Here is a 27,848-nt window from a genome sequence, read left to right on the forward strand (position 1 = left end):
TGCGTAATATGCCCTAATATTACTATCTACTCATCTTCGCATACCTATATAATTTCCAACTCTTTCATCATTCGTATCTTTTCTTTAAAAGATATTTATTTTACAACATGTCTATTTAGAGATTCTAATAAATAAATAACCATAAATGATTATATTCTATTTGAATCCAATTTTATCCAGCTTTTATTATATTAGGTAGGTAGGTACTCTATTTTTATGAAATTTATATTTGGCGCCATTTAAAAACTACAACGACAAAATGTCTTCTCTTTGGTCGACAAATAGTATCATAGACAACAAATGTGGCGTCTTTATCCACCGAGTGGATGTTGTTTATGCTCGACGTTTTCCTTTGGAAATTGTGAACTGGATGTAAATTTTGCTAAATTTCATTTATTCACCATCAAAAGTCATGGTTCCAGTTTCTATTTAGTGAAATCCACACACGGCGCCACTGATAGTGCATCGAAACTTTTCGTTATTGTAATTGTGTTCTGGTAAATTACTAAAGTTTTTTCTTGACCAATATAGCGGGAAATCGCCGTCGTGACGCGCACAATATTGTTCGTATTCATCTCGAGGGCTGATAAAGTCTCATAACCGTCTTGTTATGTGTTCATTTACACTTTGACAGTGGTATAGTGACATATTTTGTATGATTTGACAATGTCCGAGGAAATGGCGATTGGTGATAACGCTTCTATCGAAGAAGCTAAGTTGAATGGAGATGAGGCGGCGCCTGCGAGCGCGGTTGATGCTGAGGCGGTCACTCAGGCTACTCCGCAGGCCGAGGCGGAGCCAGAAGTGGCCCCGGTAGAGGACGCGCCAGCTCTCGCTGAAGGTATGAAAACTTTCACATAACCTATTAGATAATTTACTTGACATACTTTTCTAACCATATTGCAAGATTCATAGCTAGGAAAATCCTTAAAAACTATCAATTTGATTGTTGACTATGCATGTTTTTTTTTATATAAGCAATCATGCAAGTTGTTGAATTTTAAAATCAAATATGCTTTACATGTAACCATTGCTTGTCTTACTCAGTGTAAGCCAATTAATTAGCATGTTATTTTAAGAAACATTTCAGTGTGCATAGCGGGTAATTGTTTCCTCGTGTAATCATGGTTGTTGCCATCTTGTAGTATCGGTAACTACTCTCAAATCTGATTATTTTCACACTTCTGAATCGCAGTTCACTAAATCAAAATAAAAACAATTTTTAGAATGAAATAAATGACCTCACCAATCTTTATCTATTTTTTCCTCTTTTTCAATAATGAAATTAAATAATCCTACTAATATTGTAAATGCAGAAGTTTGTGAGGATGTATGCATGTTTGCTTCTTTCACGCAAAATCTACTGGACGGATTGTTATAAAATTTGGTACATGAGATAATGGAATACTTTGTATCTTTAAATTCCACTGGAGTGTAGCCCCGGGGCGCAAGCATTTTCCTGAGAACTTTTTTTTGTTGTGCAAGTTTACTGAAGAAAAGGTGTCTGCAGTGAAGTTTGTTGTGCTGTTTATTCACCTATGCTTTAGAAGTCGGCAGTAGACTTGTTTTAAGTATTTTTTTTACATCAATAAGTGATGTATATCATCCTATGTAGGATACAGATATTTAATTCGAATTTTGGTAACCCTATGTTGATGGGAACACATTAAATCTACATGTAACTTGGCAGAACCTAAGTTACTGCCTAATGTTATGTCTTTAAGACCACATACAATGCTTAGTTTCAAAATGCTACAATTTTATTTAAATTTCTCTTCATTTCAGAAGTACCAGAAGTAAAAGACGAGAATACTGAGGATGTTAACATGGCAGAGCCTGAACAACTTTCAGAGAAGCTTGTCACAGTTGGCATTGACGACGGAGACGAGAAGAGAGGAATTAAGCGGAGGGCCTCCACAGCTTTCAGCGATGCGGGGAAAGAGGACTTTAAAGGCTTTGAGACTGGAGAAAGTAAATTTGAGTCTTCCTACAGTCTAGTGTACAGTCGCATTGTTGGTAAGTTGTGTACTAATATTTCAGGTCCATCGGTTGAAGATAACTGTTTCAAAATTTACTTGTAAGATTCCACACGATACATAGTTACATTGCAAAAATAATAAAGAACTAAAATTTTGTTACAACTTTTATTATTATGAAGTCATCACCATAAATGCAATATTTAAGGTAGCTGTTGAACAGCTTTCTTTGAACGTTTTACCAAGTTATGTGTGACGTCACTTCTATGTGTCATTTAGTATGGAGCATTTGGATGAGTTAAAAAATGTGTGATTTTATTTTTGTCATCTTTCAAATTCAAATTCAAAATTCTTTATTCAATTTAGGATGATATACATCACTTATTGACGTCAAAAAATTACTTAAACTAAGTCTATTGCTGGCTTCCAAAGCGCAGGTGAAGGAGAAGCGGCGCAACAAACTTCACCGCAGCCTTTTCTCCAAGGATGTCAATTAACAAATATAGGTCTTATACATATATTAAAAATTAGGAGGACGAATTTGAAAGTATTGTCATTATCACACTATTTTTTCACTAGTGTTTCTATTAATATGCCTTAAAATAGTTCTCAAACAAAAAATTTAACACTTACCCTATTGACTTCGAACTTGAACCTGCCTGTCTATAAATTATTCAATAAATAAACTTCTAAATTTTGAAAAGTATTCAATACATTCTTTTCTAACATCAACACTATCATCAATCTTTATCAATCACCCCCAGACCGCTTGGAAGCTGAAGTGTCAGCGGCCGTGAAGGATCACATACCACTGCGCTCCGTCATGGCCACGCCCTCTGCTCCTCTTCGCGCCAGCAAACGCCCGCGACAGGACACCGGTGAGAAACTAGCGTTAGATTCCCTTGCCAAGGAGCTGTCTGAAGCTGTCGAACATTTGAACAAGGATTGTAAAGAGAACATTACACCACATGTTAAGAAACGTCCGTCGCGGGCGGTGGAAGCTGGTGAGACTATTTTTACTTGGTTTAAAATGTGATAAAAACTGATTAATTAAATCAAATTAAAGTCAATTAAATCTTATCTTTTCTTAATGCGTCTGGGCATACATATTTTTGGATTATGATTTAGATCAGCTCCTTAATCTAGATATTCATGTATCATGATTGTAATCTGTCTTGTATGCAATTAAATAAATAAATAAATAAACATTAAAGCGAGTTTGTAAAAGTGAATTGACTATAGAACCTTTGGTATAGACTCATCAGATGTAAAGTGTTGCCTGACTATTATTTAACAAATAATACCAGAGTTTTCTGTTCTACGCTATGGTTCGCTGCTATTCGCGAAAATCTAACAAATATAATGTTAAGGTTTCCTCAACTAATGTTTTGAAATTGTGAAATTGTCATGTATCTATTTATTACATGAGAAATTTGTTCATTCCAATAGATTCCATAACAAAATTTAAGTCCTCTAATATTCAATCAATGGAATTGAATGAATGAATTAGATATAAGCTTTATTTCACGACAAATTTTAAATTATATACTATTTCTCAAAAAGCTACAAACTATAGCTGCTATATAGAATCATATAATATACAAATTTTGTTTCAGACGGATCAAGGCCCTCGTCAGCTTTATCGTCAAGGTCTGACGGCGATGGAGTCATCTCTACTGATGTAAGTTACATATTTTGCTTTTAAGGTTCATTAATAAAATGGCAATAATGGACTTCTTATTCCGCCTTTTAGTCAGCCTTTTATTTTTTCTGTGCAAATATTAATAAAGCTTAAATAAATAAGAATGTATAAGTTGTAAACTGTTGTGTGCATCGATAAATAAATATATGTATATAGTTTTCTTGGTTTTTGGAAAATACAATGTCATATTTTCAAACAAGCCTGTTTATTGTCATTAATACAATAGTAATATTAGTCAGCAAGAAAAGTGTATATTATTTTCTTTTCAATATTTTCTTAGTATTTCATAGTTCATTGGGTAATTTATTATAAATTTTAGTAGCCATTCTAAATATACTAGATGAAATTAAAGTGTCAATATATTATAACTAGTTGTTCGCCGCGGACTTAGACCTCGCGAACATAATACATTTTTACAAAATTGTTAATATTTCATAAAAGACTTAAAACTGATTTTGATGCCCCACGAACTTAAAAATTCAACATGCCTTTTAAATTTCATCAAAATAAGACCAACGGTTCGAAAGTTATCGTGTTACAAACATATATACATATAAAAAGTGTATTTTTGTTCCAAGTAGAATTGTAGACTTCGCTAGCTTTACTCACTAGGCCAAAAATAATCTGATAAACTCGTATATAATTTTGGATAGCTTCTACTGTACTTAATTAGTTTCCTGTTTCCTGTTTACTGTGTGTACCTTGTGTGTATCCTGGCGTGCAGACGACGAGCGCCCCGCGCGCGCGCAGAGTGACGACAGAGATGGGGTCGCCGCTGCTGCGCGCGCCGCTGGAGCGCGGCTGGCGGCGCGAGCTGGTGTACCGCGCGGCGCTGGACGCGCATGCGCGTCGCAACGCTGACATCTACTACTACACGCCCAAGGGGAAGAAGCTCAGGTCCACCAGAGAGGTTGGTTCGTGATGTAGCCCGGGACTTCTAAAATATAGCCTATAGCAATCTTGGATAATGTACCTTTCTAATGGTGAAAGAATTTTTGAAATCGGTTCGGTAGTTTCGGAGAACCTCAAACATACAAACTCACAAACGCTTACCTCTTTATAATACTAGTATAGATGATATACGCATTTTACAATGGTGAATGAATGATGTGAATGATAATTGGCGAGCATCAAAAGTGATGTTGTATATTATATACTACTACACATCCAAGGGAAAGAAGCTGAGGTTCACCAAAGGTTGGTTCATTTACTTATTCCAAATTTAATATTGATATATGCTTGTCACAATGGTGAATGAATTGATGAATGAAATGAAATTGATCTTCCTCTGTAATATTAAAATTTTATATAGTCCTGTCTTTGCTTCCTATGAAAAAAAGACATCGTGAGGAACACACCGGTTGATTATTAACTTATGAAGGAGGCAATGGCAAATTAATAGTGCCAAGAAAAGTGTGTTTCATTCCAAGTAATGACAACGACCCTCAGCTATGAAGATAATTTTAAAGTTTTTGTGTGAAATACGAATTGTAATCATTGTTACAGGTGTCGGAGCACTTGTCCGGAACGGGATTGACATTGGAGAACTTTTCGTTCTTCAAGGAACCACTCGGATTGGACGATCCTGAGAAGGAGATTATACGGTAAACATACATTTCACACATAGTTTCAGTTTAAGTTCTATATAAAGTTTCCAGATACAATTGTCTGGGAACCATAACAGGGAAAACTGCATCAAAATCTGTTGCCGGTTTAAAAAAGAAAGGTTGGAAAAGGCAGACTTCCGCGTAAGTTTTTCTTTTAGGCGACTTTATTGAAAGAAAAAAGAATAAATTTATATTTGCTCGACGATGGTTCTCAGAGCAGTAAAGTTCTTGCCACTGAATTGAGAGGTGCCATTTTCGATCCCTGGATGGGTCATGATGGAAAATGATCTTTTTCTGATTGGCCTGGGTCTTGGATGTTTATCTATATATGTATTTGTTATAAAATATAGTGTCGTTGAGTTAGTATCCCATAATACAAGTCTCGAACTTACTTTGGGGCTAGCTCAATCTGTGTGATTTGTTCTAATATATATATTTATTCCAAAATTAATCATTCATAAAATTGACATTACCACAGTACAGATTAATTATATAAAGTCAGATAGTAAAAGTAATTCTTGTCTTTGTTACATTTGAAAAATTATAATGACCGCATGACCGCAGCGGTCGAAACGCTCTGAGAACCACCCTCAAACGGCGACGGTATAAATGACTATTGTATTATGTTTGCTCGAATGCAAACATGAACTCCTTAACGTGACCATACTATTAAAAGCGTATTGATTTTAATATGAACATTGTGAGCCAGTGACGCGAAGATGATCAGGCGCGTGGAGTCCCCGGTGGCGGCCGCGGAGGGCAAGCGCGCGCCCAAGCCCAAGCCTCCCAAGGGCGCCAGTCCAGAGCCCAGTCTCAAGTCTCCGCCCGCCAAGATCAAGGTACATCTGACTCTGTTCTACTTCATCCGAAACAAGATTCTTTCAAATTCAAAATTCTTTATTAAATATAGGATGATATACATCACTCATTGACGCCAAAAAAATTACTTAAACTAAGTCTACTGCCGACTTCAAAAGCGCAGGTGAAGAAGAAGCGGCGCATCAAACTTCACCGCGGCCTTTTCTCCAAAAACGTCAATGTAGGTAATAACAAATGTAGGTCTTATACATGCATATATTAAAAATTAAGAGCAAGAATTCACATCATTAATAAAAAATGTCAAAATTTAAATAAATAAAAAATGGATAATATTTTCAATAAAATTTTATTGAAAATTGTCAAAAAAAATTATATAATATGTATAAAACTAAATGTACAAACGTACGTAATCACAATGACAACTATGCCGGACTGCTACATTGAAGGTGCCGGGTTCGATCCCCGGTCAGGTCAACATAGAAAATGATATTTTTCAGATTGATCTGGGTCTTGAATGTTTATCTATATATGTATATGTTATAGAATATAGTATCGTGGAGTTATTATCCCATAACACAAGTTTCAAACATACTTTGGGGCTAGCTCAATATATTTATTTATTCTCCGCCAGGTGAAGTCAGTGGGGTCCAGACTAAGCACGAGTTCCCCCTCCACCCCGGCCGCCAACAACACGAAACAACAGAAGAAAGCTACCGACAACAACAATTCCGCCGCTTGGAAGAAACCCAGGTATGTTGCACCTGATTGAACCGGTTCATACTAGTTGTTGATTGGTTTCAACTGCTTTTGACAACGCTCGAACCAGGGTGACGCTCATTGAAAATTGAGCTTTATTGCGTCGTCTGTAGACTTACTTTACTTTGATAATAAAATTAGGGTGTTGTTCGCTGTCAGCTCTCGTCTTGTCATTGTAAAGTATATCTACTGGGGACGCTTTAAAGCTCAGTTTTCAATGAATATTTTAAAGTTATGATTTTGGTTGGATCTTTCTTTAGTTTGTTTTATTTTTACGTAATCGATTTGTCATTGTGATTTTTGTGAACACGACGGTTTGATACATTTTAGATTAGATTATTGATTACAATGTACATTTAGTATATTGAAATCTACTATTTACATAATTTTACAGACTGTCAAGGAAGTGGTGGAAATGAATGAGATTTGGCAACACTGAGTGTTTATCAACCAATCTTTTCATTCAAAAATGTTGTTCGTTTAAAATCCGTTTTCTTAATTTTCTTGACAGACTGTAGAAATATTGGTTATCATGTACAGTTAACAGCACATCAAGTTACCCTGCATGAACCTCTATGGCGCGGTAATAGCGACGAGTTTGCAATGTATTTGCGTAGGTTGATGTACAGTTGACTGTTCACTTTAGAAAATAAGTTATTTTATAAAACCTTTTTTTTTGTAAACTTGTAACAATATCTATGCGAGCTCGACTGAGTTAATTAGACGGTCAAAGTTCCATCATAAAGAAACAAGCTAAAGTGAAACTTAAGACTAACAGAGATTGTACGAAATATGTGTTAGCTTTAGTGTAATTTTTATGTGGAACATTTTTTTTGTTAGTCGGTTTATCTTGCTGGTTATCATGGTTACTATGTGGAATGAAACAGATATTTTTTGCAATGTTAACGAAGTGGTTTGCCATAATCCTAATTAATATTATAAATGCGAAAGTAAGTTTGTTTTTTAACTCTTCACGCTTTACCTGCTCAACCAATCTTCTTGAAATTTTGCATACACATAGTTTGAAGTACTGACAAGGACATAGAGATGAGAACACATTCCCATGAGAGCGAAGCTCCGCAGCGCAGCTAGTACTTTATACGGATAAGTTATCTCGTCTTTATCTCTTATGGGGTAATCAGAGACAGCATATGCGAAATAGAATATGAAATTTTAGAATTGATTATTCATCAACTAATACACTTTCAAATTCAGTCTGATGGATTCTAGTAAAATACTATAACATTTATCCAGTAAAATAATTGGTCTAATAGCAGTTCTATCCTGTGATAAATCTCAATCATCTGTGCGTTTTCCCGGTCGCATCCTCAGTCGTTAAACGTTGGAGCACAGGGTTCGGGTTAATATTAATTAATTGATAAATATCAGCCACAATTGTGAAATTACGTTCTTAATTAAATTAAAAAAAAAATACTAAAAATCATTACCGTCTACATAATTCAGTGGAGTGAATCCAAATGTATAATTCGGGGGGCTGATTGACTCGCGCAATCAGCCCTCCACCGCGGGTACTGAGCCGGCGCGAGTGTAGTCGTATGCGGCCAGGCCGCTCACCGCGTCGCCCGCCGCCGCCGCGCCTCCTCCCCCGCCGCCTCCGCCTCCGCCCCCGCCGCCGCCGCCTCCGCCTCCGCCTCCGCCGCCGCCGTTGCAGAGCCGGCCGCCGCCCTCGCCTGATGTCACGGTGAGTTTTTTTTCATTTTTCCAGCCTTTACCTGGCTATTTATGTTTAATGGTTGACTGATAGATAATCCAAGAGCCAGGTCAATCGGAAAAAGATCATTTTCCACGTTGAGGCGACCGGGGATCGAACCCGGGACCTCCAGTGTCGCGGAGACCGTCAAGAGGTTTATAGAAACCTGAAATAAGCCCACCTTTTTTACATATTTCTTTTTTTTGTAATTTTGTGCAATAAAGTTTTTAAATAAATAAATAATTCTATGACAGCTACTGATTTTTCTCACAATAGTATTAAAGGAACCATGGTGTCGTTACTATAGTTGTTGAATACAAGTTTTATACAAGAATGACATGACATTTTGAACACAAGCTTTTATTGTCGCCGGAGATATTTTGCGAGGCGTGATAAATTATAATAGTACATTGTCACGCGAAATAAACCTGTATACAAAATTTCAGCTTGCATTTGTTCTAAAATAATATGTGTGTTTTTGATGTAGGTTAATTGGTCATTTCCCCCTTAAAAGTCTGTTGATTTTATTAATATCAGACATAGACCATTTTGTTAGTAAAAATGAGATCTTGACTAAAGATATTATTGAGACATAGAGATAATATAATAGACATGTTTGGAGATAAGTCTGCGGTGAATTTGTTGCGCCGATTCTTCTTTACCTGCGCTTTAAAAGACTATGACAGAGTGCTAGATTAGTAAATGATTTGTGTTTTTTTTTACATGTGTTTTAGTTATGGATTTGAATTTTATGTATGCACGCCATAAGGCGCACGCGTAAGCCTTACCCCCGCGAATTTATGCACAAATATTGGAATCCTAACTAATATTATAGATGCGAAAGTAAGTTTGTTTGTTTGTTACCTCTTCACGCTCTATCTACTCAACCGATCTTCTTGAAATTTTGCATATATTATGTAGTATTTATTTATTTTTACCTTTTCCCAGCAGTGGGACACAACACCTACAGGCTAGATAAAATAAATATTATTTTTGTAATTTAACCGGCGGGCGCAGTCGCCGCGCCAGCTGGTGCAGCCGTGTTCGCTGAGCTGCGGCGCGGGATTGCCGACGCTAGCGTGCGCCGCATGCCTGTGTCTCTACCACCCCGCCTGCATCGGGTACACCCACTCCGCACCCGCACCCGCACGGGTGCTGTGTAAGGTGAATCTCTCTCTCTCTCTCTCTCTCTCTCTCTCTCTCTCTCTCTCTCTCTCTCTCTCATCTTCGTGTGCCGCGTTAGGGGCTGCGACGCAGTATATAATAATAATATTGTAATATTGTTTCCTTAATAATTTTATTTTTATTTATTTATTTTAACAACATAAACACAGAACTATCATATTTTACATAACCTTTGTGACAGATTAGCTATTAACTACTAAAAGGGTTTGAAGATTTGTGGCATACCTACTGCCGCCATTTTGATTTTTTTTCAAAATCGCGGCCAGCCATGAAACGTATATAAATCGATAGCTGACATTAATACCAACAAAAATATTAAAACAATGACCCTCGTAAAGTGTCAGGTTTCTGAGATAATAACCGTCAAAGTTGATCACGTGACATCCATAATTATAAGCAAGGGTATGTGTTCTGATGAATCAAGATATTAAAAAAAATAACTTTTAGAACAAATATGTATGTTGCATTGTATCTGGATATATTTTTCAACTTAATAACATATTTTGTGACCATCTATGTGTGAGTGCAGTATCGTCATTTGATTTAATATGACATTTGACATTATAGGATAAATAAAAGTAATAGGTACCTCTGTAAAACCATTTACTACATAACATAAGATAGGAATAATCATAAAATTAAAAATTCTCTTTACATTTATATTGTGGCATAGTTTTATGGTTACCTACTACAATTTCTCTTTTCGAAAATAGTTATATAAAAACCTGGATTTCTTTTTACATTGGCACAAAAGGGAAAAAAATTAAAAGTACAGTTTAGGAACAGTATTTTTATTGCCCGATAAAGATTTTAAGGCATCATGCTTTTAGTATACACAATTTAAATACTTTTGAGACTACAAATACAAAAATCACATTCATAACATCAATACAAATACTAAATAACGAATAACTCGCACAGAGAGGCGTTTACTCCCGCATAGAAAGAACACAGGTAGCAAACTGAGTGCAGCGGTCGGGGGTATAAAGGTGGCAGGGCGCATCTCCCTCCACCACACTCCCCCCCCCCCCTTCCGTCTCGCTTGCACATTAGAATAATACAATATATAATCTATTTTCTTGCTATATATAACACCTAAAACAATACCTAATGAACAGTACGTCACCATTGACTTTTTTGTCGTAGTATGAAATATTCTTATTAAGTACATAGTAGCCGCAACATGTAGAAATATCATGAGGCATAGTTATCTGTTTTATTATTAATATTATCTATACCTATTAGAATATTTTGTGTATGTTTACACATTGTTATACCAAATAGATGGGATTATAGTCGCTATTAAAAAAAAATCACGTGATCAACTTTGACGGTTATTTTCTCGGAAACCTGACACTTTATGAAGGTCATTGAATTAATATTTTTTGTTGGCATTAATGTCAGCTATCGATTTATAAAAGTTTCATGGCTGGCCGCGATTTTGAAAAAAAATCAAAATGGCGGCAGTAGGTATGCCACGCTCCATAGTAAAATCTTCAAACCCCTTTGAGAATACATTTTTACAAATGTTTTAATGATCTTGGATCATTGGTAAAAAGTAAACAAAATTTTGTATTTATTCGTCTATGATATTACTGCATGTCTATCCTCAAGCTTCTTGGGAATGCTATTGTTGTCTAGCAACTATTAATGCTGTGCGTTCCTTAGTAGCCTCGTCCGACATCACAGGGAAATATGGAGTGGTCATATTTTAGGGCGGTACCACACACTCTTTTGATATGGAACATAAATATCTAGAAAAATAAAGTATATTCATCAATTATTTCTTACAACCCTATACGCATATTTCGCCACAAATCCATAATATACCTGCTTATCATCAATACATATTATAAAACGAAAGTAGATTCCCGCTGTCTGTCTGTAACTATATATGCTTAGATCTTAAAAACTACGCAACGGATTTGGATGCGGGCATTTTTAATAGATAGTGTGATTCCTGAGGAATGTTTAGATGTATAATTTATCATGGTTTTACCCGAGCGAAGCCGCGACGGGCCACTAGTACTATGATAAACCTAAACTATGAATCTTGCATGTATGTCCTACAGAACTGTCGCTCATCTTCCCCCTCACTGGAGCCTCCGCCCCTGACCCACAAGTCCGGGGTCAGCGTGGCCGTGCCCGCGCCCGTGCCCAGAAGGCTGCCAGGACCGCTGCCTGTGCCCGTACCGGTGCCTGTACCGAAGGGGATACGGCCGGATAAGCGTGTGACATTGAGAATGAAAGTTAGTTTAAAATGTTGTTTATTAAAATTCTATTTACTTAAGCCCGGTGTCTCCAGTTTTTTAACGGCAGTTTATGTATTCGCTATCGAATAAATAAATTGCCGTTAAAAAACTCAGAAGCCGAGCATCAGGGACCCAAAATTAAACCAACGTATAAGCTTCTATTCATTATGCTTCCCAGCACAATTTTACAGATTATCCTTAAGGTGATACATAACTGCACACTAGCGCCACCTTCACATTTTTACCGATTTCTTTTGTTTATTAGCGAAAACTAAAAAATACTTTTTCCAAATTATTCTACACTAGATAAATGAATTTATTGTAAAGCAAAGTGTAAAGCTTCGTTTAAACTGAGGCGAATCCTGCGCGGGATGCGATTCGCTCGCGCCGTTTACGTCAGCTAACCTGTATGGACGTGTTCAAATTGGCGCGAATAGTCGCACGAGCTGCAGCGAATTATACGCGGGATAGCGAGCGACACATTTTTCGATATGCTGTTGAACCTTGAGTTATTTTTACAATAAGTAAGTATCTTTGCGTAATGTGTGAAAAAAAAAAATGTATTAAAGTGTGAAACTCTCCAAATGTTAAGCGTTGAGTACTCAGCTCATGGAACTATTTTCTTCTTTTCTTCCTCACATCTTGAGATTCTTCATCAGGTTAATTCTAATAACAACCTTAGCTTGGATGTTAAAAGACATGTTTTCCAAAATCAAATCATTTATTCAGAAATTAGGCCTTCACAGCCACTTTTTCACGTCATATTCTAAATTAAATGATATTTACCAAAGCTACAAACTACTAGCTCCTATTGAGAAATCAAATATAACGATGCGCGGGATTCGCCTCAAGGACGAAGCTTTAAGGAGTTTTCCGTAACAGTTGACGTTTACAGCAGTTACTGCCATAGACTAACTACAAAGGGCATTCAATGACAAAAAGAAGAGTGGAACTTATGATTAATCAAAATAATAATAAAAAAGATGTTACAGATTATAAAGAAATCGGAATCTGTAATTGAGATAATTTCAGGTGGCGGGCGGGGGTCCCGACGGCGAACGCGTGTGGGCCGTGGCCCACCCTCAACAACCGCCCAGGGCTCTGCTGCTGAGGGCGCAACTACCCCAGTCTGTGGCTATACTCAACGGGCGAGGGTTCATTGTTGTGCCCAGGGAGATACGAGCACCTAAGTAATATTACACCAACATATCAACATATATTATCCCACTAATATTATAAATACGAAAGTTTGTAAAGATGTGGGTATGTATGTATGTTTGTTACTATTTCACGCATATTCTACTGGACCAATTAGCATTTAATTTGGTACATGGGTAGAATATAACCTGGGTAATAACACATAGGGTACTTTTTATCCTGAAATTATCACCGGAGGGAAGCCCTGGGGCACAGCTAGAATGTTCTGTATCAACTACCCTGTTTCCCCAATTTGTGAATATACACACTCTACACTTTTGGCAAACTAAAGTATTATTAATTAAAAATATTTATTTATTACAGATAACACGAAGGCAACATGGCGCCTGAAGTAACCATTGTAAACTTATAGCCATAGACTCGGGTCAGAGATGACCTGGGACCATAAACAAAAGTTCTGTACACTGGAGAGACAAAAATTATAGATAACTTTAAAAATTGTTGAGTTGTCGCATTGCATAGTCAAATTCGTGATATTTTCCTTTAAATGTTGTAAAATACGAGCTGTTATATAGTTATATAGTCTAGTAGTGATCAGAATTTCAGGAACTAATACGTTTTTTAACTGGTATCTAGCCTAAGATAAGCATCTTTTGTTCTACGACTTTTGTCTAAACGTAATAAATAAAAAAATCTTTTTTTTAGTTTTAATGTCGTTTCTATAAAACGTTAACTCTATGTTCGATAACGCTACTGCACTGTCTCGTGTTTTTTGGCTATTATATAGAGTAAGATGTGAAGAATTAATTGTATTTTTTTTATATGAAAAAAAAAAAACTACAAATCACGAAAAGTCATAGAATAAAAGTTGCTTTTTTATGTACCCTTTACTAGTAGTCTTTAGGAGGTTTTGTCTTAGATACCAATAACCCTGTATATAAATCGAGTACTGCTACTACTGAGGGAAAGTTGAGGATGTTTTTGTAATCGTATACCATGTTACTAAGTGAATAAGGCACAATTTGCCTTGTTTGAAATTGTCAGAAAATGGTTTTAGAAGAGGAAAATTAAGTCTATGACCTAATTTTTATGATTACCGCTCTAAACTGGGAATCTGATCATCCCTAGACACAATACGAGATATCACAATTTTTAGATTAGTTCAAGTGGATGTAGAAAAGTAAGGGCAAGCAAGCATTTCAAACAGAAGCAAAATATTTGTTCCACTTATATGTCGCTAGCGGCCCGTCCCGGCTTCGCTCGGAAAAAATAACAAGTAATAAACCTAAATCTCAGAAATCAACCGGTGAAAACCGCATGATAATCAGTGCAGTAGTTACGAGTTTATCGCGAACAAACAGACAGACGTGGTACTTTGTTTTATAATATGTAAGGATAAGGATTATTTGCACGTATATTTTATATGCTTGCTACGCGATTATTACACGTACGTAAAACTTTACGTTTACACATGAAATTTTTGATAAAATGCGATCAAGATGAGAAAATTTACAAATTGACCTTGATTTTGGATGTTTTCTGTATGTTTGTTATGTTATAAAATATAGTATCGTTGAGGTAGTATCACATAACACAAGTCTCGAACTTACTTTGGGGCTAACTTAATCTGTGTGGAATGTCCAAAATCAAATATTATATTCAGAAATTAGGCCATATATTTAACATTTATTTAGTAATGTGACAGTTATTTTCTCACGGGATACTTTAGTGTCGTAATGAGAATTATGCTTTATGTTCTAATTTCGTTCAATTTTTTTAGTGGCAAATTAAAGTGCCTTTAACCCATATAACCAATGAAAATATGTTATCACTATGTTTTAAGCCATAATATTCAGTGTTTAAATAGTTTTAAGATATATCCGATACATATTTATCCAAAAATAGTCTTTATGTGAATAGAATAAGCTTAGTATTGCATACACACACCCAACAAACATTTTAGTATCACAAACTTAACGTAACGTTAACAAACTTAACACAAATAAAACTGGAGTGTGCGTGCAATAGGTGGAGACTCAGTGTTACGCTGAACAAAATGCCCAGCAAATGATTTTCGGTCATCACCTTATTGATAGAAAGAAAAAATGATTATTTGATACAAAAGAACATTACAAAAACAGAATAAATCTTATAACAATTGCTTTACCTTGATAACCTTATTTTTGATTTGCTGTTGTATAAATTGAATTTTTCTGTCATTTGCTGCCATGTTCAGAAGCGTTGTTAAAAAAATGTCCATATATTATACGATAGACAAAGAAAACTATATACGTCATATCGTCCGTTTCGGTCTTACAAGAGAGGGACACGCGTATTGGAAATACAGAAAGAAGAAACGGTATAGAGTTCTAATATATTTTGTCCCTCATCGAGTGCTCGATTTTATAACCGCTTTGTATGAGATAGGTTGGAAATTGTATAGACATATTCTTTCTCTTTTGGTTTTGTTTGTCTTTGTATTATATATAAATCAATGGGGTGTCTTTGATATATGTCTTAAAAATTGAAGCACATTTTTGCTGATACTATTCTGACTTATTTTGAAATCTTTGTATAGTGATATTTGCATGATAATATGCTGTTATTATAAGTTTGTATGTAACATGTATCAAACCGTCGCGTTGTTCACAAATAAAATGTTATTATTACGTCTTTTTTCGCGTTTTACGATGGTTGAACAGGAAGCGGAATTTAGAGGTAATGTTTTTTGTATTTTTTATTTATTTGTTATTTTTGTTAATTTGTGTTGATATTAGTGTATGGCAAATTTAGTTTTTTAATTAAAAAAAATGATTTTCGATAAAATAAATTGTCTAGTCGATTTTTCATGGATTTAACCACTCTTTTTTTTGTGCCATTTCACATATCAACATACAATTCAAACTATTCTCAACCTAACTTTTATAATAATAAAACTCAATTTACCCCAGCGACGACAAAATTCACAATCCAAACGATTCTCAACCCAACACCTGTAACAATAAAGCACAATTTCCGACAGCGACGACAAAAAGCGCGGTAAAGTGGCGAACGGTGCGGCGTCTCCCCCGGCAGTGTTGTCGTCGCCGCGGAGACGAGGCCGGCCGAAGGTCGACGACACTGATCACTTCACGGCGTTCTACAGCACTGCGCAGGAGAGGAACTATAATGTTGTTGTACAGGTAATGCTTCTTATCGAGTCTGAATTGCTTTTATATAATATATGGCGGTTTATAAAATGTGTGCGGTTAATTTTAACTATAATAATAATAAATTTCCATTTCATGTATGGACCTCCAAAGTCTGAAATAAATGATATATTTTATGACTTATCGTTGGCGTCGATGATTACCAGTCAGTATCTAGACTGTTTTCTTGGACGCCTTGTCATCTGGCACGTATGTAGAGGGGTTTATACTCAGTAATTGCCCAGCCTCGCGCGAATACCGGGTATAAATCCATCTCTGGACACGTATAACTCTATCTGCGCCTGCACATCCTGTGAACTTACAGGTTGTTCAGGCGCAGATCGATATAGGAAACGTCCTACTGCTAACATTACCATCTGACCTCGCAACTCACCATACCGCCTGCTTCAAATAAAGATAAAATCATTTCAATTGGGAGATAATTTGCACCTTAAAAATCACACAACATCTGCTCATAGCCAGAAAGGTTGATCGCGAGATCTATGCGACGACTCGTCGCAGCATAGATCTCGCGATTATATAAACACTTTTAAATAATATTTAAATAATAATAAATATATTTAAAAGTGATGTTTGTGTATTTCATATAGGTACTTATATTTTATTAAATTGTTTCTAAATTAAGTTCTTGAATTTATTTTTCATCAAAGGAGGAGTTTTATGGCTGCATATTACTGTACATTAGATGATATAGGAAATAAATTATAAAATGTTAATTAATCATCTCACGTACAGACATACGTGCAGCCAAGGTTTTTATAATTGTTTATTTTGTTAGTATATAATCTGTTCAATACTTACTACACTTATCAGTCACACGTCGCGACAGTTTACATGAAAACAGCATTCCCTTAGATCTTCCAGTACCTGGGCATGCGCGAGCTGGCGCAGTGCGCGCGCGTGTGTCGGCTGTGGCGCCAGCTGGCCGCCGCGCCCGCGCTCTGGAGGCACGTGCGGATGAAGAACTCGCACGTGAGTCCTAGCCATACACCTCACAACAACACATTGTAAATTTTGAACTGAAAATAAAATGATTTTAGAATAATTTTACTTTGTGGGAAATGAAACTATTAGTACATTTTTTGTTTATAAAATACTGCATGCCCCCCGGAGCTTAGTTCCCGTGGGAATTTCGGGAATTTTATCCCGAAATTGGACTGACTGGACTTGATGAGTTGAAGACTGGACGGATTGTTATCAAATTTGGTAAATGGGTAAAATATAACCTGGAATAACCTTTTATTTCGAAATATCTACGGTAGCAAAGCCCCGGGGCACAGTTAGTAACAAATAACTAAGTGATTTTGTGACTACTATCCGCCCAAATTAAACGTAATTTCGGTCAAATACAAATATTTTAAGATTTTTTGTATTAACGAGTTTGTGGTGTTTATGGTCCCAGGTGAGCGACTGGGGCGGCTTATGCGCAGCTCTGAAGCGACACGGAACCAAACGTCTAGATCTACGCAAGATGTTACTCCCACAAAATGACGTCACGTTTTGGGATCAGTTCGCGCAACATATAGGGGAAGTGGATTCTTTGGAAAGGTAAGTTCATACTAGCGGCACATCTCGGCTTCACTCTGATAGTAACATTATCCGTACTAAATGCGAAAGTCTGTCTGTTCCGATTTCACGGCTACACAGCTGGACTGATTTTGTTGAAATTTTGTATGCATGTAGTTAAAGTACACCCATCAAACATAGGCTACTTTTTTTTTCAAAAATTAACCCCCAAATTACTATAATGGGGGATGAAAGTTTGTATGAAAATCATATGAAATTTACGCAGGCGTAGTTGCGGGCAAAAGCTAACAAAATATACACTTAAACTTCCTCAGGAAGGAAACATATATTGGTGAAAACTCTACAAAAATGTGTGCGGACATTTTTATACTCGCGAATGAATTCTAATGTCGGGTACGACATTAGTATCTGAGACTTGTATCGCGTTGTGTACGGAGGGGCTAATTTCCATCCTTTACTGTAATATTAAATTAGAGACTGTTATATCGAAGACTGGTCAATAGGCTAGTTGACAATTGTTTTGATGACTATTTCGATGCCCCTTTTTAGAAACACAAGTGAAAAAAAATACTGTGATAATGACAATACTTTCAAAGATATGACAAAAATAAAATTGCTCACACATTTTTGGACCCGTCCGAACGCTCCATACTGAACGACACGATCAAGTGACGTCACAACGTGCTAAAATGTTCGCGTAGAATGATGTTCGATTGACAGCTACATATAATATTACGTTTATGGTGATTTCTTAATAAAAGTTGTTACAAAATTTTATTCATCAAAAGTTTAGTCGAGTTTGTTTTTATAATATCATACTTTTTGAAAGTGGACTATCCAAGTTTAAATCTTCGTAGCATTGCAATCCACCTGCGTAGTTACAGTCTATGAATTTTATAATGATCCTAAATACATCTAATTTTGCCTAATTTGCATACGCGTGGACGGTGAAACATGTAGTATTAAGTTCTTCTTTTCATACCACATTGTAAAAAAATGTGAAGTCATGTTTCTGCAAATAGTATAACCACAACAGGATAGAGATGTGTCGCTGTCCCGCTCGCGCAGTGGAGGCGGTGTGCAGCCGACTGTCCTCGCTGCGTGCGCTGTCCGCGCTGGCCATCAGAGACGCGAGGCTGGACCCCGCGCCGCTGTCGCGGCTGACGCTGCTGCACGAGCTGCGCCTGAAGAGCATGGCCGGCCTCACGCTCACTAGGGATCTGCGTCCGCTGGCTCAGCTCAAGGCATTACAGCATCTGTCACTCACGTCTATTAAGGTACAATACAATACAATCATTCTTTATTGCACAAATTAATTCCATAGTATATATAAGTACAAAATGCATAATCACACATAGCATGACTCATGTCATATGATAAGTTCTCTTAGCTCGATAAGTATCTTGTTTATTGATTAGGTTTGAATTAATTCGGCCGAACTGGCATGGTCTCGATAGCTCAGTGGTCAAGAGCCCCGTCCCGAATAGACAGGGGCGCAGGTTCAATTCCCGCTCGATTCCAGATTTTTTCATTTCATTATTATTTTCTAAAATAAGTATCTTGTTGACTAGGTTATCTGTAAGGTCTGTAATGTTGATTTATTTAAATAACAATAGCCATTTTTAAAAAGAATTTACAGTTTTAATTTTATTAATACATATCCGGCCAAAAAGTTGTTCACAAAATTAACAATAGTGGTCATTCTGAAATGCTAGTAGTTTGTAACTTTGATAAATATCATTTAATTTAGTATAGGACATGAAAAAGTGCCTGTGAAGGCCTAATTTCGGAATACATGATTTGATTTTGATTTTTGACAATATAACTCGACTTAATCGGTTACATGGAATAAGTAATAGTAACATGTTATTGAGTGCTCAACAGCAACTATGTAATATAGTTGTATTATCTCTGTCTTAAATACTCTTTGTCTATAAAGAGTAAGAAAAGTTTGCATGAGTAGACTTATGGGGAAAATGAACCGAGGTGTTTTTTCATTAAATACTTTGTTTTTTTTTTACTGGAATATCTTTGTTTCATAACAAGCAATAGCAATCCTCATTAAAAGCGAGATTTTTAAATATAAACGTAAGATGGTCTATTCAATTGAAATAAACTGGCACGAATGAAAGTACTGAAATCATGTCGAGATCTGGTATGTAGTGTCCTTATGGAGCGTAGTGGAGCAATAATAAAGGATTTCTTGAAATCTTGAAATTCTCGTAGGCAACAGTTATTATACTAATAAACGTCAACTCTTTAGTCACCTATGTTCATCCCAACAGTTCGGATGAGAGAGAGTTTATACTAATTGTTTTGTATACAGGGTCCCTGGTATCAAACGTAAAACCTAAAGACCACTTGGGTACATCGAAACAAGCAACTGTATTCTATGACTTTGTGATTTGTAGTTTTTTTTTCATATAAAAAAACCTATCTAATTTGTGATACTACGCATCTTAACTCTATGTAATAGCCAAGCAACATGAGATAGTACAGTAGCGTTATGTAACTTTATATAGAAACTACATTAAAACTAAAAAAAAAGGAAAATGTTTGTATTTATTTTGTTTAGACAAAAGTCGTAGAACAAAAGATGTTAGTCTCTACGTTAGATTCGTTAGATACCAGTAACCCTGTATATATATAGATCGTATAATTGGCAGGACCTAGGCTGGTGCCTGTGCGACGTGGTGGGACAGCTGCCGCAGCTGCAGTCGCTGGAGCTCGGCGAGTGCACGTTCAGCACAGAGTTCGCGTCCGCAGTGCGCGGGCTCTCGCAGCTGCGGCGGCTGCGCCTCGAGCGTGGCACTGCGCACTGTGCTGCGTCCGCTATCCTGCGCTCGCTGGCGCTGCTGCCGCTGCTCACCAGCCTGGAGCTCGTCAACATCGACGTCAAGGTCTGACACGCGCATACATCCTCGACTCAGAACTGTCGGTGTGAACTAACGCACACAAATTCAATGACGAGCTGCAAATGCAACGCGTCGTATTGCAGACGCATCAATGTCGCACAAATTTAATCGAAATCGCTTTAGCTGTCCAAGTGTAATAAACATTGCATTAAGATTGGATTAAAAAATTTCACTGTTAGCATTATAACTGATGAAACAATATTTTTGAAATGATTATGTATTTCCAGGTGGGATTCGACGACGCGCTGGCGGAATGCAAGAATATTCAGCGGTTACTGATAATACCCACTTACGTCTCGCAGTCCGCCACTACCAATAAACAGGTAAATTTAAAATATAATTAAAAAACAGATTCGTAAAGAAAGACGTTTGGATGTAAGCTGATTAGAATTATTATTTCACTTTTTTGCTCGAAAAGTACTCGACGTCAAATTCTATTTTACGCTCGAGTGTCGAACGTTTATGATAATAGTGGTCTGTTCCGGTTTTGCTCGGGTAAAACCATAATAAATTGTACTTTCTCTAGGAATCGCACTATTTATTTGTTTTAAAACTCGCATCAAAATCCGTAAAGTCATGTCAGTTGCCTTTAGGCGACTTGAATACAATTTGACACCAATCATTGGTGTCAAATTTTCTGTTTTCAAAATCTGTCTGGTAGAGACAGACAGGCATTCATCGTCATATCGAGTGTGTTATTGCTAACACTGGAGTCAGATTTTACTACTACTTAATGTCATCTAGTAGCAGGTAGTCGCATACACACTAGTGAACTGAACTGTCCACCAGTGTGCAGGTTTCCTCACGATGTTTTCCTTCACCAGAAGTAAGTGGTGGTCTATGAAAACTACTATTACCATGCATTGATGATGATAAACGCCTCGCTCGAAGTGTTTCAATTCACTATTTCGACGTACAATCTATTATTTGAGGCCATCATAGGCTCGCTCGCTCGCTTGTTTGTTTGTTTTGTTTGTTTGTTTGTTTGTTTGTTTGTTTGTTTGTTTGTTTGTTTGTTTGTTTGTTTGTTTGAATGTCCACACACACTGTGGGTTGGTCGCAGGTGCTGAGCGGCGTGTTGAGACTGAAGGAGACGCTGACGCACCTGATGTGGGGCGTGACCATAGAGCTGCTGCGCGTGACGGAGCTGTTCATAGACCAGTGTGAGCCGCACGGCGGCGGCGGCGGAGGCGGGGACAAGCGCCGCGATGTCGGCGAGTGCATCCCCGTGCTGAAGCCGGTGCCCGGCTGCCGCCTGCCCGAGGAGCACCACACCGTGGCCGGGCCTCCGCAGGTCTCTCCTCACTCCTCCACTCTAGCGGTCGCCGGCGCTGCCCGCCCAGTCTATTGCTGCCGAACCAGCAACCCCGACGAGATCGACGTCAGTCATTTTTGCGAGTTGATAAATAAAAGAAGAGAGAGAAAGAGAATAAGAATATGAAGACTGAGTTCGCGCACTCGTGTCGTTATTGCAGCAGAAGTATTTAGTACTCATAATAAATAATAAAAAAAATTAAATTCATTCATTCTATATAATGTCACAAAAATATGAACAAATAAATAAATATATTAGGACAAATCACACAGATTAACTAGCCCCAAAGTAAGTTCGAGACTTGTGTTATGGGATAACTAACTCAACGATACTATATTTTTTAACAAATACATTATATAGATAAACATCCAAGACCCGGGCCAATCAGAAAAAGATCATTTTCCATCATGACCCGACCGGGGATCGAACCCGGGACCTCTCGGTTCAGAGGCAAGCACTTAGCCACTGCGACACCGAGATCGTCAATTTTCAATTATTGTCATTTAGAAAATAAAGTCACAAAAAAAATAATAGTAGCCGAATTTCTTTTTAAACATAATTCTATTCCAATTTCTTATATGTTTGTTTTGAACATGTGCAGGTGGAGATCCTGCCGCTGCCGACGCTGCAGCGGCTGCTGTCGGCGCAGCTGCCGCACACCAAGCTGAAGCTGCTGCGGATCCCCTTCCACGCCACCTGGCGGCAGTCGCTGGCTGACTTCCAGTAGACCTCAGGTATACTGTAGTTAGTAGACACACTGTGCTCGCTGATTTAGCTTATCCAATGAAATTTCGTTTCGTTATCTAAGATATATATTAAAAAATCAATGTCCTTTATTTATATAATAATAGGTATGAAATTTAATAAATGTCAATACAAATGTAATATATGAAATATTCAAAATGGTGACATAAAATTAGTCAAGTCAGGTTTTTTTTTTCATGTCAAAAACAAAAAAAGGAGAATCTATGTATTATGTCACCATTTTGAAGTAAAAAAGCAATACTAATAAAATATTAAACTTGAGATGAATAACTGATCAATTGTATCCGTCCAAATCAAAAGGGACCTTATGGCGCTCGGCACTTATTGCCGTTGTTTTGTATTGGAACAACGGCAATAAAGACCCTAAGTGCCAGCCGCCATAAGGTCCCTTTTGATTTAGACGGCCACAAAGTGACATTGAATTATCTTATTTGGATATTTAAACACCTATATGTATTTTACAATTACAATTTATTAATATATGATCTTGTTCGTCTTCAGGTTGGTCCTCGATAACACCACGCACAGATTCTCGTCCCTAAATCTATGTCTGAAAGTTGAAGACCACTCGGAATAAATACATGAATATACGGCTCCATAACAGCTTTCGTACGTAGCTTGCATTTTTACTACTTGTGACCATACAAGGCTTCGGATCCTGGGCTCCGACGCTCAACGGCAGAGGAAGAAACCGGTAATACGCTCAGATGAGACTATACAAGCGTTAGGGTGAGCCTTGAACGAACCTTGAAATTAGACATTCACTGTGTTAAGTATCCACATATACATGAGTTTTCCACTTCCTTCCGGTGAAGGAAAACATCGTGAGGAAATCTGCAATCTAGTTGATAATTCCTCATCTAGTGTGTGAGATGGGGAATGTGATCGTAAACCACTCCATTGATTTTGCCAAGAAAATATTTGTGTTTCATTCCACTGAAGGACCATGAATATGTACATATTCATGGTGCCTTCATAAGCATTTTTTTTTCTAAAAATCCAAAATTATAATTATGGTCTTTGCCCTAACGTCTTGTAGTCGATTACGTTCTGCTCACTTTTTAAAAAGGTATGAACATGTCATTTCCAATATTACGTTCAGTTTTCTGAGATTTCCACAATCATTTATTTATGTTTGTGTATGTGATGAAGATTGACGTCTCAAACGCTGCGTACGAAATGTTGGACTTACGAGCGTTAAACATTGTCAATTTTATTATACTGTAAATGTATTATAAAATTGACAATGTTTAGTCATTTTGACAGAAAAAAATCCATTGAATACGCTCTCAAATATACAATTTTTATATCTAAAATATTCGTCACGGATGCTAGTTACAAATGTTATTTCAGACGTCAAAATCTATCCGTATTTTTTTGTATTATTTATTTTTGATTCGAAAATGTACAATAAAGGATGTAAAATTGTAAATTGTGATATAATTTTGAATTTCTCAAATCAAGAGGCGATTAAAATTTTCAAATCTAAAGTGACATTTCTCGTCATGTAGTAATTCAAAGGTAAATTTGAAATGGGATAATATAAATTGTACCTGCACGTAAAGATTCATAGAGCAACTTAGATTCCTATAAAACAGCAATATAATATTGTATATCTTTAGTCTATAGTGAAAACCAATTTTTGAGAGATGTTTTATCTTTATTCACAATTTGAATAAATATAATTATAGTATAACATTGGATTTTTCAGTAAAATACATGTAATATGTTTGTCGTCGTCCCTGTGGTTTCGTTTAGTACGAAATTTTCAAAGTTACTGCTGTTACTACTGGTACTGTTAGTATTTCTGTTGTAATTATTCTTTTATGATTGACCGAAGTATAGTCCCGTCTGTATTTTTATTTCTTTATTCTATACTCACTTTTTGTGTTTTTGTTCTGCTTGAAATTTGATGTGCTTTGTATTTTTTTAGTAGTTTGGGATGACATAATCATGAAAAAATATTTATTAGTTTTACATTACGTGTATCAAATTTTCAACAGAAATTGTTGATTCTGTTTTACTTACAAATAAGGCTTGAGACCCGATGAAATATCATTTAACATTGTGTTAAGAGGTTAATAAACAATTTTAATTAAGCATATTGTAAATATTTTTTTAATTATAATTAATAGTGTAGCTGTCAGTGCCTATACAGTTTTGGTTTCGGCGTTATGACGTTTGGACTTTTACATAGGGCTGATGATTTCGTTTTTAATAGAAATTATGTGGCAATGTTTAAATTACATATAATATTTTTAAGACTTGTATATTAGTACAAGAGAATCTAATGTATATGAAGTTTGAAAGAGTATCTGGAGGGCTAACGACAGGCTTTCTTAAAATTGCTTTAGGAATGTGTCTTTATATATATAAACAAAAAAGGAGATGGAAGTAGATTAATTTCAAAATCTAATTTGAAGCCTTTTATTAACTCTCCAGTTACTTGCCCTGTTGTTCATAAAAAAGTTACTTATTTCAGTTAAAATATGTTTTGTCTCGTTTTGTCAATGACAAATATCGCGTACGAGATAGACCTATGTGACGTTTCACGCATAATGCCATCATATGATCGATTTTTAGTTACGCATGTAATGATAAATAAAAACACACAAAAAACAGTCCATAAGTCCATATTTGTTACATATTTTAACTAAAACTTGTTAGGTTTTTATGAATTAGGGTTCACTTTCACCACTCTGCAAACGGAGGTGACTTTGCTTTACTAACAAATTGGCTATGATCGGGGGCCTATAGCTGTGATTAAAGTTTATTGATACAAAAAATAACATTTAAGAAAATCTCTATGCTTGTCTGTGTCTAAATACACGAGAAAAAAAATTATAATCGACCATTTATTCGCAAACTGTCCTATACCGAAGTTTAGACTATAAAAACAGTATATCTGCACATATTTACATCTGACATCTGACATATTTAAATTTTTATTTATATACCTTTGTATTATAACCTTTGGATATATATATATCCAAAGGTTACAAATCAGACTAATGTATAAAATCCTGCATGCAATTCAAATAATAATAATACAATAATACTATCTGGTTTTCACGTGTCAAATAAGAACAATTTTACAATATGTACCTACATACGAAACTTTACGTACGATATAAATAGATCCAGTACATTATCATAGTCCAACACACCAGTATCTAAACTAGGCTTTGGATCTCGCCTCGTATGATAAGGAGCTCATATTGTTTTGCATTATGTTGTCTAAATACTCAGGTTTTCTGATTTTAATAGTTTTCATAGTTTCCAGTTATTTGCCCATTCTTTGCAATACGGTGATATATCGTATTCTCTGCACGCAAGAAATTCTTAGCATTTTACAGTATAGTCAGCAACACATCGACCTAACAAAATTTATTACAAACTCTGCTATTACCGCTCCACAGAGGTTCATGCCTATCACTACCAATGTACACGGTACAATTCAAATATGTTCAGTTTCTTACCCATAACTTTAGCGAGTGTCTATGCTACAGCTCCGTACAAAAGTACAGATATTCTCTGTAGCATTTGGTCATCCTGATGCGACGAAACGCATTTCTAACTTGCTCAATCCTGTATCTGATCTCGGTTTCATTGCCACATTACAAATTAATAATTGTAATTATATAATAAATTACCTTGTGCAAAGGTTGATTTTTAAAGTGTTTGTTTATTTAAAAACACGTAGATTGTTTACCTAATAACACAGTAATAAGTTGCCAAAATATAGTGGAACACAATTGGTTCAATATTAGTATTTATCGCGTGTTAGTAAGATCTACTATTGTGAAACAACTGTGGTTTAGCGTTTGCACAATCGGTACCTTGATCTTTGTTCGGGTCATAATCTGAGTGATAGGATGTTCATTCTGCCGCGTCTCAATAGTAGTTAGGCGGAACCACCAACGTTGGTGTTCGTGACGCGAGTCTATCTGTCGCTTAAGATGTAAAAAATGGTCTTTCTTGCGGCTATTTCTTTATTTTTTGTATCAATGAAATGGTGTTTACAATATTGTCAAGAATGTGTGCAGTGTGACGCACATATCATTAATTGACTACGATCTCTCTAATAATATTTAGAAGAGTGTAGTGTCGGTACAAGTACCTAAACGATATTTTCAAATCTGTGCCTATTTTAAAATTAAGACGTTTTATAAATGGCACGTGGAGCTCACAAAATTTTATATTTCGGTAATGTAATTATACAATGGTCAAATAATAGAATCCATATGATTATTTTGACCCATGACTATGAAAAGCATAGCTTTTATTATTTACAGTCTGTTGTTTATAATCTCCTTCAAATTATTGTATTTTTATTGTAGATGGTAATTTTGGGAGGAGTCTGGGCGCGGCGCGGTATTTTTATGTAAAAAATATGGCAAATTGTGGAGTGCGCACGCGCACTGGGTCCTCCCTTAGGCTAATTGTAGAGTAAAGGCGAGTATGTCGTCAGGCGACTTATAATAAATGGTTGCCAGAAAATATTTTGCTTTTTACTTCTTACATCTCTCATCCCTATAAATATTCAACGGCGGAAACCCTCTTATCATATTTTTGTCTAATTGCTATCTCTTTCGTAATGTTGATAAAATGAGTAAAAAGTTGAAAGTAATCGCGATATTTATGAAATTACAGTACCTAACAAGTTGACGGTATTACGCTGACTACGCCCGCCGACTGGCCGAACTCAGACAGATGCGAACGAATAACATTGCGTAGTTTGTGTGAGAGTTTTTATTTACCGCTACGCAAAACCAGCAATGTATACTGCAATCGCCAAATTTTGGTGAACTGTTTCGTGATAATGTGTAGCCGGGATTAAATTCAAAATCCAAGTGACGAGTTGCTAAGTTTTACAGCTTTGGGGACTTTGAGACGACTTGCTAACGAATAAAATGAATATAAACTTTTAATATTTGTAATTATAATCTTA

At 36.3% G+C, this 27,848-nt stretch overlaps 1 protein-coding gene across 3 annotated transcripts; it reads left to right on the forward strand.

Annotated features, from left to right (window-relative positions):
- Positions 1-294: 294 nt before the first annotated feature.
- On the forward strand, positions 295-27,399 carry LOC128679891 (uncharacterized protein). Of its 3 annotated transcripts, none has more exons than XM_053762386.2 (17): positions 295-841; positions 1,786-2,016; positions 2,741-2,980; positions 3,593-3,657; positions 4,403-4,588; positions 5,185-5,282; positions 5,995-6,124; positions 6,736-6,854; positions 16,189-16,348; positions 17,231-17,347; positions 17,778-17,923; positions 18,939-19,179; positions 20,569-20,802; positions 21,045-21,140; positions 21,881-22,111; positions 22,734-22,866; positions 23,399-27,399. In XM_053762386.2, exons 1-16 carry the CDS (start codon positions 667-669, stop codon positions 22,857-22,859), a joined length of 2,595 nt encoding a protein of 864 aa, XP_053618361.1. In that variant the 5' UTR covers positions 295-666; the 3' UTR covers positions 22,860-22,866; positions 23,399-27,399. The 3 variants fall into 3 exon arrangements, with proteins under 3 accessions (XP_053618361.1, XP_053618363.1, XP_053618362.1); XM_053762388.2 differs by having other exon boundaries at positions 2,741-2,854; XM_053762387.2 differs by having other exon boundaries at positions 1,789-2,016.
- The last annotated feature ends 449 nt before the right edge of the window (positions 27,400-27,848 follow it).

This window comes from Plodia interpunctella, chromosome 22 (assembly GCF_027563975.2).
Source record: "Plodia interpunctella isolate USDA-ARS_2022_Savannah chromosome 22, ilPloInte3.2, whole genome shotgun sequence".
Taxonomy (NCBI): Eukaryota; Metazoa; Arthropoda; class Insecta; order Lepidoptera; family Pyralidae; genus Plodia; species Plodia interpunctella.

Bases quoted from the DNA above. Each gene is read 5' to 3' on its own strand.
- LOC128679891 (XM_053762386.2), top strand. From the start codon at position 667: ATGTCCGAGGAAATGGCGATTGGTGATAACGCTTCTATCGAAGAAGCT. The intron at 6,855-16,188 runs GTATGTTGCACC...AATTTCCGACAG, and splicing joins GCCGCTTGGAAGAAACCCAG to CGACGACAAAAAGCGCGGTA. The intron at 22,112-22,733 runs GTCTCTCCTCAC...GAACATGTGCAG, and splicing joins CCGTGGCCGGGCCTCCGCAG to GTGGAGATCCTGCCGCTGCC.